At 49.0% G+C, this 14,911-nt stretch overlaps 1 protein-coding gene across 5 annotated transcripts in view; it reads right to left on the bottom strand.

Annotated features, from left to right (window-relative positions):
* Positions 1 to 2,923: 2,923 nt before the first annotated feature.
* Positions 2,924 to 14,911, bottom strand: part of LOC119951358 (zinc finger protein 229-like) — a 394,086-nt gene continuing 382,098 nt past the window's right edge. For 2 of the 5 annotated variants that reach the window (XM_038774501.1, XM_038774499.1), the window contains exon 3: positions 2,924 to 4,986. In XM_038774501.1, the coding sequence (XP_038630429.1) occupies positions 3,384 to 4,733 (1,350 nt within the window). In that variant the 5' untranslated portion in view covers positions 4,734 to 4,986 and the 3' untranslated portion in view covers positions 2,924 to 3,383. Of the gene's footprint in view, positions 4,987 to 9,476; positions 9,593 to 11,531; positions 12,456 to 14,911 lie in introns of those variants that run through there. The other 3 variants (XM_038774497.1, XM_038774498.1, XR_005457595.1) reach the window with 3 other exon arrangements.

Below are 14,911 nucleotides of genomic sequence, written 5' to 3'. Positions count from 1 at the left end.
CCCCCCCCCCCCCCCGGGTTGCTGCTGCTATTGACCCAGTTACCTATCTCTGAGCCAGGAAGTCCAGAAAAGGCTGCCATCGTTTATAGAACCCTTGTATTGATCCTCTCAGGGCAAATTTGACCTTTTCCAATTTTATAAATCCCGCCATGTCACTGATCCAGGTCTCCACGCTTGGGGGCCTTGCATCCTTCCATTGTAACAGAATCCTTCGACGGGCTACTAGGGACGCAAAGGCCAGGACACCGGCCTCTTTCGCCTCCTGCACTCCCGGCTCTACCCCAACCCCAAAAATCGCGAGTCCCCACCCTGGTTTGACCCTGGATCCAACCACCCTCGACACCGTCCCCGCCACCCCCTTCCAGAATTCTTCCAGTGCTGGGCATGCCCAAAACATATGGGCGTGGTTCGCAGGACTCCCCGAACATCTGGTGCACCTGTCCTCACCCCCGAAGAACCTACTCATCCTAGTCCCGGACATGTGGGCCCGGTGCAGCACCTTAAATTGGATGAGACTAAGCCTCGCACATGAGGAGGAGGAGTTGACTCTCTCCAAGGCCTCCGCCCAAGTCCCGTCCTCTATCTGCTCCCCGAGTTCCTCCTCCCATTTAGCCTTCAGCTCCTCCACTGACGACTCCTTCACCTCCTGCATTACCTTATAGATGTCAGACACCTTCCCCTCTCCTACCCACACCCCCGAAAGCACTCTGTCCATCGTCCCCTGCGAGGGCAGCAAAGGGAATCCCTCTACCTGTCGCCTAGCAAACGCCTTTACCTACAGGTATCTGAACATGTTCCCCTGGGGAAGGCCAAATTTATCTTCCAGTTCCCCCAGGCCCGCAAACCTCCCTGCCAATAAACAGGTCCCTCAATTTGCTGATGCCCGCCCTTTGCCATCCCCTGAATCCCCCATCCGTGTTCCCCGGGATGAACCGATGGTTGCCACCCAGTGGAGCCTCCATCGAGCCCCCTGTTTCCCCCCGATGCCGTCTCCACTGTCCCCAGATTTTCATGGCCTTTTTCTAAGTTCAAACTCTCTCTCTTTTTCCCTTTCATCTCTCTCTTTGTTTTTCCATGATCTGTATCTCCTTTTCTCTTTCTTTTTCTCTCATTGCGTATTCAAGCAGCTTTAATTCTTTTTCATGTTCAAGTTGCTTGATTTGAAACTGACTTTTTGCCATTTCTAATGAGTCAGACTGTATCTCAGGCAATTTAAGTACCGTTTCTTTTTGTATTCTGTCAGGTAATGTTAACTGCAATGTTTTTGGGAAATCTAAAAGCCTATTTTTAGTCTCTGTTCGTAAGGTACTGCGTGTGACCGTCTCCACCTCCAAAAATTTCAGAACCTCTGAAAGAGCCATTGTGCACAACACACTCCTACTTAAACTGGTATACCACACCTGAAAAACAACCACAATATGCTCACCCCTCACTGTCTTTAAGTTCACAAAGTCAACCCAATAGATAGATTTTTATCCCCCTCGAGCTCCCAATTTCTTATGGGCCAGGGTTTAGAGAACCCCAAAGTGTATCATGGAGTTCACCTGACCCACAACTTTTAATAGAGTGTGGTTATGGGGAGTACAAGGGCCCACTTTACAGGTGTGGTGCAACAGAGAACTAAGAGTATTTTAAAACAAAAACAATGTTTATTCTATGAATCCCATTAACATTTTTAAACACAGACAATAAACAGCTTAGCAACCATCAACTAAAATACTCCCCCGAAAGAATACTGTACTCTATAAGTAACCCTTAGTCTTTCCTTACAACATCCATAAGACAAAAGACCCTTTTCAACACAGAGATCAGATTTAAATTCACTACTGAGAGCAGTTATCACTTTGAAATCCTCAAATGATCTAGTGACAGTCTTTAGATTGCAGAGATAGAGCCTTATACAGATGTTTGCTTTTCCTGCGGCTATCCGGCTCTCAAAAGGAAACTAAAATATACTGTAGCTGCCTGCTCAAAAACGAAAGTGTAAGACAGACAGCCCAGCTCCACCCACACTCTGACATCACTGCAGCTATCTGACAAACACCCATTTCATAAAGGTACACCTACTACAGCTATTCAATAAACACCTATTTCTTAAAGGTGTTCGCATATGACAGCGGGAAGGGAAAAGGTTAATGGCTGTTACTCACAGCGGGTGGTTGAGGACACTTTCCGTGATCTGGAGGCCAGGCCACCTGAAGGATCCAGCACCGTGTCCTCAATTATGATCGAGGAAGGAGAGCTTCCATGAGGATCGGCAACGATATCCACAAGGTATAGTTTATTACACAAGCGGGGTGCACCACGACAGTTATCGGTTCATGGCAATCTTGGGTCTATTTTTGATCCAGGGGGGCCTGTTGTGGGAAAATATCGGGGCCCATGTTTTTCTATATGTATATTTATTCACATGTCCATTCACATCTCCGTTTAATCATGTGATAAATGTACAAACGCACAAAGGCAAGTCATACCTCACTAGAGAATAGGGACGGTTAATTCAGACATCCAGGCAGGCAGTAATCAACACAGGCCATCTACACCCACAATGGCAAAAGTCTGAAAAACCCATTTGAATTAGCAAAATAATCAGGGAAACTGCACTGAGACAGACAGACTGCTCAGAAAACCAAAAAGATGGTTATCTTCGGATGAACATGGAGGGGAGGCCGTTAACACCACATCACAGTTAGAACAACCCTTTGAAATGCTAAATGGGGGCCAAGAATCGGCCGGAGATGCAATTATCAGGTTTGTTTCAAATAATTTCTGTACTTAATGTGATTATACGGACCATCCAGTATTCAATAAAACAAAAAATCTATGTTTTTAAAAAAAATAAATTTAGTGTACCCAATTTAAAGTTTCCAATTAAGGGACAATTTAACATGGCCAATCCACCTAGCCTGCATATCTTTGGGTTGTGGGGGCGAAACCCACGCAGACACGGAGAGAATGTGCAAACTCCACACGGACAGTGACCCAGAGCCGGGATCGAACCTGGGACCTCGGCGCCGTGAGGCAACAGGGGTAACCCACTGCGCCATGGTGCTGCCAAAACAAATCAATGTTAATATTAAGTTTTACATTTATCCAACTATCTGTACTCTGTAAAAACAATTAACATATCAATACGACATCGGACAGTACAACTGGTCATTGCAATGTACAATGGGGGAGAGAGAGACTCGTTGGGACCTGCAGCATTCAGGCCCGAGCCTCTGTATGTCCACATACATGTGAAACAAAGACTTTTCCTTGAAGTTCAACACAGTCTCCAGGACTCAACTTTAATTCCCTCCAACACCAACTGTCAGAATGAACAAAATGCCGTCCTGGATGTAACTGAAGCAGAAACAGTAACAGCAGAATCCACCCCATTATCACTTGTGAAGTTGTTCGTGACTGAGTAACTGCCAGGAAACACAGAATTCCTTCCCACACACAGAGCAGGTGAACGGCCTCTTCCAAGAGTGAACTCGCTGGTGTCTCTGCAGGCTGGATGAGCAACTGAATCCTTTCCCACACTGAGAGCAGGTGAACGGCGTTTCCCCAGTGTGAACTCGCTGGTGTCTCTGCAGGTGGGATGAGCAACTGAATCCTTTCTCACACTGAGAGCAGGTGAACGGCCTCTCCCCAGTGTGAACTCGCTGGTGTGTCTGCAGGCTGGATGAGTAACTGAATCCTTTCCCACACTGAGAGCAGGTGAACGGCATCTCCCCAGTGTGAGCCCTCTGATGTTTCTTCAGGGTGGATAATTGAAAAAATCCCTTTCCACACTGAGAGCAGCTGAACGGACGCGGTTTCCCAGTGTGAACTTGTTGATGTCTCTGCAGGCTGGATAACTGAGTGAATCCCTTCCCACACTGAGAGCAGGTGAACGGCCTTTCCCCAGTGTGAACTCGTTGATGTCTCTGCCGGGTGGATAACCGAGTGAATCCCATCCCACACTGAGAGCAGGTGAACGGCCGCTCCCCAGTGTGAACTCGCTGGTGTGTCTGCAGGTTGGACAACTGAGTGAATCTCTTTTCACACTGAGAGCAGGTGAATGGCTTCTCCCCAGTGTGAACTCGCTGGTGTGTCCGCAGGTTGGATAAATGACTGAATCCCTTCCCACACTGAGAGCAGGTGAACGGCCTTTCCCCAGTGTGAACTCGCTGGTGTGTCTGCAGGTGGGATAACCGAGTGAATCCCTTCCCACACTGAGAGCAGGTGAACGGCCTTTCCCCAGTGTGAACTCGCTGGTGTGTCTGCTTTTGGGATAATTGACTGAATCCCTTCCCACACCGAGAGCAGGTGAACGGTTTCTCCCCAGTATGAACTCGCTGGTGTGTCCACAGGTTGGAGGAATCACCGAATCCCTTCCCACACTGAGAGCAGGTGAACGGTTTCTCCCCAGTGTGAACTCGCTGGTGTGTCTTCAGGCCGGATAACTGAACGAATCCCTTCCCACACTGAGAGCAGGTGAACGGTTTCTCCCCAGTGTGAACTCGCTGGTGTGTCTTCAGGCCGGATAACTGAACGAATCCCTTCCCACACTGAGAGCAGGTGAACGGTTTCTCCCCAGTGTGAATTCGCTGGTGTGTTTTCAGGCCATATAACTGAACAAATCCCTTCTCACACACAGAGCAGCTGAACGGCCTCTCCCCAGTGTGAATGCGTCGATGAAACTCCAGCTTAGATCGGGCACTGAATCTCTTCCCACAATCCCCACATTTCCACGGTTTCTCCATGTTTTGGTTCTCCTTGTGTCACTCCAGGTTGGACAATTGAAACCTTCCCCACACACAGAACACGTGTACAGTCCCTCCCTGCTGTGAATGGTGCAATGTTTTTTTCAGACAGTGTAACTGGTTGAAGCTCTTTCCACAGTCAGTGCTCTGGAACACTCTCACCTGTTTCTGTGTCCCAAGGAATCAAGTGATTCTGTCAGATCAAGACGTGACATTTGAGATATCTGTCTGTAATTCCTCCTCTTCTAATATCCTGGAAAAACAATTGACAAAAGTCATCACTGTCAGTACAGGACAGGAATTCAAAACAGACAATTCTGCTTCCGATGGAACATTCTTCCCTCTCTCTTCCCAAAAGCTGTAAATCTCCATCCCACACACTCTCCCTCCATTCTCACTCTGCTGTATCTAATATTCACCCTCCCAATTCTCCTGAAGGTGCGGATTCAGGCTGATTGACAGATCCCTGCTCACTGCTTCCTGTCCTGGACACAGTGACCATAACAAATAGGAGCTGCAGTCAGCCATTTGGCCCATTAAACTTGCTGAACCCTTTGTTGAGCTCAATTGCCGATCTCAACACTATTTACCCACACTATCTCCCATTTCCCTTGATATCTTTGTGGTGAATGTAACTCCGTAATTCACACTGTGCTGTATATACATGAGACCATGCATTTGTAAGCGCAGTTGCGTTGCCCGACCACTAGGGGGAGTAGCGCTGGGAATGCTTAGGAGTTTGTACAGGGCTCCACCCTTGGCTCCGCCCATGACTCCTCCCCCTGGACTGCTGTATAAATACCAATGCTCAGAGCCAGTCATTCAGTTCATCGAGAGTTCAACGCGGAACAGGCTGGCTCTGTTATAAGTAATTAAAACCACTGTTCATATCTTAAAGCACATGTCTAGTGAATTGATGGTTCCATCAATTTAATCGACTTAAGAAACAGTCAGGATCAATCATGGGATCAGCCCTCAAGCCTGAGCGACTGGAACTCGACCCACAGGATGCAGAGGCAAAAGAATTTTTTTCTCATTGGCTGCGGTGTTTTAAAGCCTACCTGGCGGAAGCAAGCACAGCCTAAACAACAGAGGAGCAGAAACTGAGCCTACTGCACGCGAGGGTGAGCCACAGAATCTCTACTCAACTAAACTGCGCCGGTTCGTATACTGAGGCCCTAGCGCTACTCGACAAAACGTATGTAAGGCCTGTAAATGAGGTCTACGCGCGACACGTGTTTACTACTCGCCGCCAGCGGCCTATGGAACCGCTCGCAGAATTCCTGAGAGAGCTTAAAACTTTATCTAGTGACTGTAATTACCAGGCGGTTACTGCGGCAGAACATAGAGAACTTGCTGTACGCGATACCTTGTTGCAGGCCTTAGGTCAAATTACGTGCGCCAACAACTGCTGGAAAAGGGGGCCCTAAATCTTGAAGCGACTGTTGAACTTGCTACCACTATGGAGGTCCCCTTCCGCAGCCTCACCTCGTTCCCCGCAGACCCCGCGACCCCGTCATGGGCCCCCGACCAGCGACTCCCCCAGGCCTGCGCCACGCGGCCACCCAGCCACAATGCTGCTCCAGCCTGCCACTTTTGCGGCCAGGATCAGCACTCGCGTCAGCACTGCCCAGCCCGCAACGCGACCTGCAGCAGCTGCAGGTGAAAAGGACACTATGCCAGAGTGTTTCTAGCGATGAAAGCCCCAGCCTCTAACCCTCCCACGGCTCAAAGCACTCGTTCCCTGAATTCACAGGCCCACAGGCCCCGAAATGCTGCAGCCTGTATGCCGACTCCGCCCCCGCCCGACATGTGCGACTCATGAGGGCAGCCATCTTGGCAATCCTCCTCCATGCGGCCGGCCATGTGCGACTCATGGGGGCGGCCATCTTGGCAATCCTCCTCCATGCGGCTGGCCATGTGCGACTCATGGGGGCGGCCATCTTGGGATCCATCCCCTTCAAACTCTGAAACTCACCTCGACGACTACGAACTCAGAGGGCAGTCATCACGGGGCCACTCCAGCACAGCTGATCGAGCCGCCGACGACCCGCAACTCAGCGCAGTCACCCTGGATCAATCGCGCCCGAAGCATCTGCGAAACTCGATGGCGATGGTCCAAATTAACGGGTACAGCACGCCGTGCCTTTTCGACTCCGGGAGCACTGAGAGCTTCATACACCCAGATCTGGTAAGACGCTGTTCGCTCCCCGTTTTCCCCGCGCAGCAAACTATCTCCCTCGCTTCGGGCTCCCACTCTGTCCAGATCCAAGGCGCTAGCTATGCCAAATTCCAGCTCTACGTCCTGCCCGAACTCTGCGCCCCACTCTTATTAGGCCTTGATTTCCAATGTAATCTCAAGAGTCTCACCCTCAGTTTCGGCGGACCCCTGGCCCCACTCACTATCTGCAGCCTAGCCACGTTGCGAATCTCCCCCCTCCTCTCTTTGCCAACCTCACCCCGGACTGTAAACCCGTAGCCACTCGCAGCAGGCAGTACAGCCTGGAGGATAGGGTGTTCATCCGATCGGAGGTCCGAAGGCTTCTCAGTGAGGGGATCATAGAGGCCAGCAACAGCCCCTGGAGAGCTCAGGTGGTGGTCGTCAAGACCGGAGAAAAATTCCGTATGGTTGTCGACTATAGTCAGACCATAAATAGATTTACGCTCCTTGACGCGTATCCCCTCCCCAGGATTGCAGACATGGTAAACCAGATTGCCCAACGACCTCTGCCACCCGGGGGTCACCCGGCTCGCCCACTCCATCAAAGCTCGAAATCTGCCTTTCTCCACTGAGGAGGTAAAAGCCGTCACCAGAGACTGCCCGATCTGTGCAAACCGCACTTCTATAGACCAGACAGGGCCCACCTGGTCAAGGCTTCTAGGCCCTTTGAACGCCTCGCGGTCGATTTCAAAGGGCCACTCCCCTCAACTAACAGGAACGTTTACTTCTTAAATGCCATAGATGAGTTCTCCCGCTTCCCATTTGCTATCCCGTGCCCCAATATGACCTCCCACACAGTCATTAGGGCCCTGCACAGTATCTTCACCCTATTTGGTTTCCCCAGCTACGTGCACAGCGACCGGGGTTCGTCCTTCATGAGCGACGAACTGCGTCAGTACCTGGTCGACAAGGGCATCGCCTCGAGCAGGACTACCAGCTACAACCACAGGGGGAACGGGCAGGTGGAGAGGGAGAACGCGACGGTCTGGAAGACCGTCCTACTGACCCTCCGGTCCAGGAATCTCCAAGTCTCCCATTGGCAGGAAGTCCTCCCAGATGCGCTCCACGCTATCAGGTCCCTCTTATGCACAGCGACCAATCAGACCCCTCACGAGCGGCTCTTTAGTTTTTCCAGGGGCACTACCACGGGGTTCTCTCTCACGGCATGGCTGAAGAAACCGGGCCCTGTACTCCTCAGGAAGCACGTCAGGGCGCACAAAACCGACCCCCTTGTAGAGAAGGTGCGCCTGCTTCACTCCAACCCCCAGTACGCCTTTGTCGAGTTCCCTGACGGTGTCAGGACACCGTATCCCTCCGGGACCTTGCACCCGCCGGATCCAGCATCCCCTCTATCACTACAGATGCACCCCTCACCCTAGACCCCACCCAGCCGCCCCCTCGCGCTCCCGAGCCCACTAGTTCGCTCCACCTGTACCGCGCACCCGCACCAGCTAACCCCCAGCGCCCCCAGTCCAACCAGACGTGTATGGAGCTTGGACGAGATCTTCCCTGGAGTCCGCCATCGTACCCCAACCCACAACACCCGTCCAGCCACCGCAGGAGGCTGCAACCCCGGTGCTCCGCAGATCGCAGCGGACAGTTCGACCACCGGACAGACTCAATTTATGAATCACCACCCCCGCTGGACTTGATTATTTTGTAGGGGGTGAATGTGGTGAATGTAACTCCGTAATTCACACTGTATTGTATATACATGAGACCATGCATTTGTAAGTGCAGTTGCGTTGCCCGACCACTAGGGGGAGTAGCGCTGGGAATGTTTAGGAGTTTGTACAGGGCTCCACCCCCTGGACTGCTGTATAAATACCAATGCTCAGAGCCAGTCATTCAGTTCATCGAGAGTTCAACGCGGAACAGGCTGGATCTGTTGTAAGTAGATTAAAACCACTGTTCGTATCTTAAAGCACGTGTCTGGTGAATTGATGGTTCCATCAATCTTCACTATCTCGAAACCTATCAATCGCGAAATGGAAAATACTTGCTGACAGACGTCTGGAGTAGAGAATTCCAAAGCTTCACCGCATCCTCGAAAGAAGAATTCACTCCTCATCTTCACTTTCACTTAATTTTCCGACCTGTTCCCCATGACTCTCAACTCCCTCGTCAATCGGAAATCTGTCTAACTTCACGGCGCCGAGGTTTGATTCCGGCTCCGGCTCATGAATCTGCACATTCACCTCGTGTCTCCGTGGGTCCCATATCCACAACCCAAAGATATGCCGTGTAGGTGGATCGGCCAAACTAAATTGACGTTTAATTGGATAAAAAATGAATTGGGTACTTTTAAGTTCAAAAATGTTTTGGTCAGGGTGGGCAAGAGTCAAAATCCAATCCAGTGACTATCCACATGTGCTTCGTGTAAGGTTGTGGTCAATGCCCACCCCTCCACTTTTCATCCCAGTCCAGGAGGTGGAGACTGTGCTACGGACGGGTCATGGCGGCCGCAGCTCCCAATATCCCCCATGCTGGAGAATTCGCTCCATCTGCCATGCGGGCAGATGGCCCGGAACTGCACATGTCCAAAGGGAAAAAAAAGACTGGGTACTTCAAATTAAAAAAAGAAATTTGTCTAACTCATCCTTGAATATATTCAATGACCTCCAGACTCCACTGGCCCCTGAGGAAGAGAAATCCCGAGATTAACAACCCTCTGAGGTAACAGATTACTGAAAATATATGACGTAGTTATAGTTCAATATTACAATACGAGAAATAAAAATTATATGTACTGTACAGAACCATAAATAATATATCTAAACTGTACCATATAACAACTCTCGACCTATCTCTGGCCGATATTAATTTATTGACCCTTAAATGTTCACTGATGCTCACTGAATCAAAAGGAGGGACTGTGGTAACATAGCCGGCCTAGTTTTAAGCTCCATTAAAATTGGATATCCGAAATTAAAGAAATGGACACTTTAAGTTAAACGAGTCAGCACCAGCAAATGGCCTGCTGGGAATTCGAACTTGGTCAAGTTCGAATATACAGACTCCGACATGTCTGGAACTGCCCTACCAACTCGCCATCAACAGATCATTGCACTCTATTCATTGCACAAGCCCATTGTCAGTGTCCCAGATCGAGCCAGACTCTTGTGCACCCAGGAAAACAGGTTATGTGCCAGCAGACACCACAGAGGTGGACACCTGGGGGCGGGGCCCAGTGTCCTGTCAAGCAGACATCAAGAAACCCATTGGCTGTTGTGACCCTCTCCCGAGAGCTCATTGGCCAGAAGCCAGAGTAGTTTCTGGAAAAGGCGGGGAGGAAGGAGGATGAAAATAGATGTCCAAAGCACACCAGCAGTGAAAACCTGATGTTGGAGATGACCCTGACCAACCCCAGACTGACCTGAGAAGGAAGGAGGGAGGAAGCTGCCATTGAGACTAACTTAGTGATGATGGACCAGAGAGGCTGGAGGATTGGATCTACAGTTCAATCCAGCCACCTTTGGGGGTAGTATAGCCGAATCCTGGATATTTCTTGTATACAAACTTGGGTTAATTTACGGATTAACTTTGTTCAATAAAGATTGTATTTTGTCCATTTTTCTCCTCACTATTAAAAGACACCTGGGTAGAACTTTGATTAAAATACTGGTTGACATATCTGTGATTTTCCAGATACAAAGGATGCCCTATTGTTATTGCTCTTCCTCTCTTTCCCCTCTCCTGTACAGACAGGCTGCTTGTGGTGCCAGAAACTTGCCTCTGTTCATACTCCCCGGAGGAACCAGCCTTATCAGCCTCCAAAATGGAATACCGATTAGCGAGCGGGACCCCAGGAGACTCCTGAAATACCCGCCTCTTTCTCTTGGACTGCCTGGCGGTCACCCATTCCCTTCCTTCCTCAAGTTCCTTCAGCTGCGGTGTGACCACCTCTCTGAACATGCCTCACGATGCTCTCAGACTCGTGGATGCTCCACAGCCGCCGTTCCAGCTCTGAAACCCGAGCTTCCAAGAGCTGCAGCTGGACACACTTCCTGCACACAATGCTGGTCCCGGGAACTGGAAATGCACCTGGATTCCCACATGGAGCAAGAGGACCAAACCATGGCTTTGTGCTCTCCTGCCATGAGTAAACCCTTTAAATTTAAAAATTTAAAAGAATACTATATATTTAAACAATAAATCAACAAAGTCCCTCCCCTCATTATGTGGAGACAGTGGCGTAGTGGTATTGTCGCTGTTTTAGTAATCCAGAGAGCCAGGGTGATGCTCTGGGGACCTGGGTTCGAAACCCACCAGGACAGATGGTGGAATTTGAATTAAATAAAAATCTTTAGTTAAAAGTCCAATGATGACCATGAAGCCATTGTCAATTGTTGTAAAAACCCATCTGGTTCACTCATGTCCTTTAGGGAAGGAAATCTGTCATTCTTAACTGGTCTGGCGATCATGTGACGCCAGCCCCACAGTAATGCGGTTGTCTCTTACATGTCCTCAGGGATGGGCAATAAATGCTGGCCAAGCCAGCGACGCCCACATCCATGAAAAAATAAAGTAAATACAAAACAATGACTTACAATTTAATATAGGATGAAAATACCCACCAGGACTGGTGAATTTCCAGCTTCAGTAGGGGATATGAATCCTTTCCCACATTCCCCATATTTCCATTGTTTCTCCTTGCAGGTGTCTTTCTGCCTCTCAACATTCAATTCATTTGTTGAAGCCTTGTCCACACACAACTCGTGTTTGGTCTTTCCCTGCACCAATTCTTTATGTTTTCTTCAAGCTATATAACTGATTAAAGCTCTTTCCCCATTCTGTGCACTGGAACACGATTACTCAGATGTGTGTGTATCTCAGTACTCTTCCAGTCAAATTGATTCATAACATTTTCTGCAGCAGACAGAATAGACAAATGGTTATCCAACGATGAAAGGCTAATGAATAGAGCAGATCTGCAGCTGATGTTTGGTGTGAGGTTTCTGTCTGCAAATCCTCTCCTTCTGATATCCTGTAAAAGGAGTTTTAAAAATGTATCACTGTCAGTACAGGATAGAAATTCAGAACAGACAATTGTAGTTTCTCTGAAACATTCTTTCCTCTCTCATTCCCCAAAAGGTGTAAATTTCCATCCCACACACTCTCCCTCCATTCTCACTCTGCTGTATCTAATATTCACTCTCCCAATTCTCCTGAAGGTGCTGATTCAGGCTGATTGACAGATGCCTGTTCACTGCCGATATTAATTTATTGTCTCCTTAAACGTCAGCCACCTGCTGGGTAAACCAGAACCTTTCATTGTGTGAGAGCCTGAATCAGCCAATAGGAATCATTTTGCTCGGCGGTGACGTCTCTGCATTGCAGTGCGCAGGCTCGGCGCGGGCTCCCCGCCGGGGCCCCACTCATTGTTGTCCCTTCTCGAGACAACGTTTCCAAGCAACCGGCTGACGTCTCCGGCCAGAGCGAGAAGCCGCTCGCCGGCCTCCCCTCCCCCACCCGGCCAGCGACTACGCATGTCCAAAGGAGAGGGGGAACTGAGCATGTGCGAGGGAGTGCCCACCACCTGACCGTCCTGCATTGGCGTTGACCAATGGGAAGAGTTGGACGCCCAGAAGGACTCTGGTCCTGTAGCCAATGGGAGTGATTGAAGATTGAGCTTCACACAGACTGAAACGTTCTCCTGTCTCTAACATCTGTGAGTAAAACACTTTCTTTTCTGCCCCTTTCCATTTATTTTCTCATTCTCACCTTCAATTGGTCACTTGTTACAACTGATGGGAAAGGAAGTGAATCCAGGGAGGGTGCAGACTCTGGAAAGATTGGCCCAGGTCTGTCTCTCTCTTGAAGACATTGACATCCTTTGCTCCCTCAGCTTGACACATTTATTTGTCTGGCTAAAAGGATGGGCTCTTTCCTAATGTTCACAATTAAAGTTCTGATTTCCCCAACATGGCTGACATTTAAAGTGACAATAAATTAATATCAGACAGAGATAATCATAATAATAATCTTTATTATTGTCACAAGTAGGCTTACATTATCACTGCAATGAAGTTACTGTGAAAAGCCCCTAGTCGCCACAGTCCGGTGCCTGTTCGGGTACACTTAGGGTGAATTCAGAATGTCCAATTCACCTAACAAACACGTCTTTCGGGACTGGTGAGAGGAAACTGGAGCACCCGGAGGAAACCCACAGACACGGGGAGAACGTGCAGACTCCACACAGACAGTGACCCAAGCTGGGAATCAAACCTGGGACCCTGGTGCTGTGAAGCAACAGTGCCAACACTGTGCTACTGTGCCACCCCGTATGATATGTCTAGTGTTATATGGTATACATTCGATAGATTATTCAGAGTTCTGTAATAAAGCACATTTGTTATTATTTCTAGCTGTTTAATATAGTATAATAACTGTTATATATTTCCAATGATCTCTTCCATCAGATGGTTGTTAGTCTCTGGATTTCTCTTCCACAGGGATCACTATAAGGCGAGGGTCATTGAATATGTTATGGATTAGTTGGATAGATTTCTGATTGAAGAAGGTTATGGGGAACAGGTGAGAAAATGGAAACAAAGCTGAGATGAGGAGGGATTTCTTCACTCGAGGATGTTGTGAAGCTTTGGAATTCTCTACCCCAGAGGACTGTGGAGCCTCAGTCATCAAGTCTTTCCAAGACAAAGATACGTAGGTTTCTAGATATTGAAGATATCAAAGGATGTGGGGGATAGTGTGGGAAAATGGTGCTGAGGTAGATCGGCCAATGATCTCATTGAATGTTTGAGCAGGCTTGATGGGCCGAATGGCCGACTGCAAGTCCGATTTGTTTTGGTTTCCATACCATAAGAAGAATGTTCCATTGTAAGTAGAATTGTCTGTTCTGAATTTCAATCTTATGCTGACTGCAATGTCTTTTCCAAACTGTTTTACAGGATATTAGAAGAGGAGGAATTACAGACAGAAATCTCAAACATCATGTCTCGGTCTCACAGACTCACTCAATTCATCGGGTCCTAAATGTCATTGTCTTTGAATCTAGAGGGAGAATGGTTTACCGATCTGTTGACTTCACAAGATTTTAAACATCAGTGTGAGTGGAAAAGCACCGAGACACACACACACCCGAGTGAGAGTGTTCCAGAGCACTGACTGTGGAAAGAGCTTTAACCAGTTACACAGCTTGAATAAACATCACACCATTCACAGCGGGGAGAGACTGTACACGTGTTCTGTGTATGGACGAGGCTTCAACTGATCAGCAAACCTGGAGAGACACAAGGAGTAACAAAACATGGAGAAACCTTGGAAATGTGGGGACTGTGGGAAGGGATACAGAGTCCCATCTGCACTGGAAACTCATCGACGCATTCATACTGGGGAGAGACCATTCACCTGCTCTGTGTGTGGGAACGGATTCACTCATTTAGTCTGCAGTCACACCAGTGAGTTCACACAGGGGAAACACTATTCACCTGTTCTCAGTGTGGGAAAGGATTCAGTGATTCATCCAACCTCCAGAGACATCAGCGAGTTCACACTGGGGTGAAGCCGTTCACCTGCCCTCAGTGTGGGGTGGGATTTATTCAGTCATCCAACCTACAGATACACCAAACGGGTTCACACTGGGGAGAGACCGTTCACTTGCACTCAGTGTGGAAGAGATTCACGCGGTTATCCAGCCTGCAGTCACACCAGCGAATTCACACAGGGGAGAGGCCATTCACCTGCCCTCAGTGGGGAAGAGATTCAGTGATTCATCCACCCTGCAGACACACCAGCGAGTTCACACTGGCGAGAGGCCGGTCACCTGCTCTCAGTGTAGGAAGGGATTCACTCAATTATCCAACCTGCAGAGACATCAGCGAGTTCGCACAGGGGAGAGGCCGCTCAGCCCTGCCTTCATTTTACACAACGATCCTATGTTCTATAGTGTAGGTCAGATAGGCTTCAGATGGTTTCACAGGTCGGCGCAACGTCG

Source organism: Scyliorhinus canicula, chromosome 17 (assembly GCF_902713615.1).
Source record: "Scyliorhinus canicula chromosome 17, sScyCan1.1, whole genome shotgun sequence".
Classification (NCBI taxonomy): domain Eukaryota; kingdom Metazoa; phylum Chordata; class Chondrichthyes; order Carcharhiniformes; family Scyliorhinidae; genus Scyliorhinus; species Scyliorhinus canicula.
Note: the sequence above shows the minus strand (reverse complement) of the source record. Positions and strands in the feature narration are given on the sequence as shown.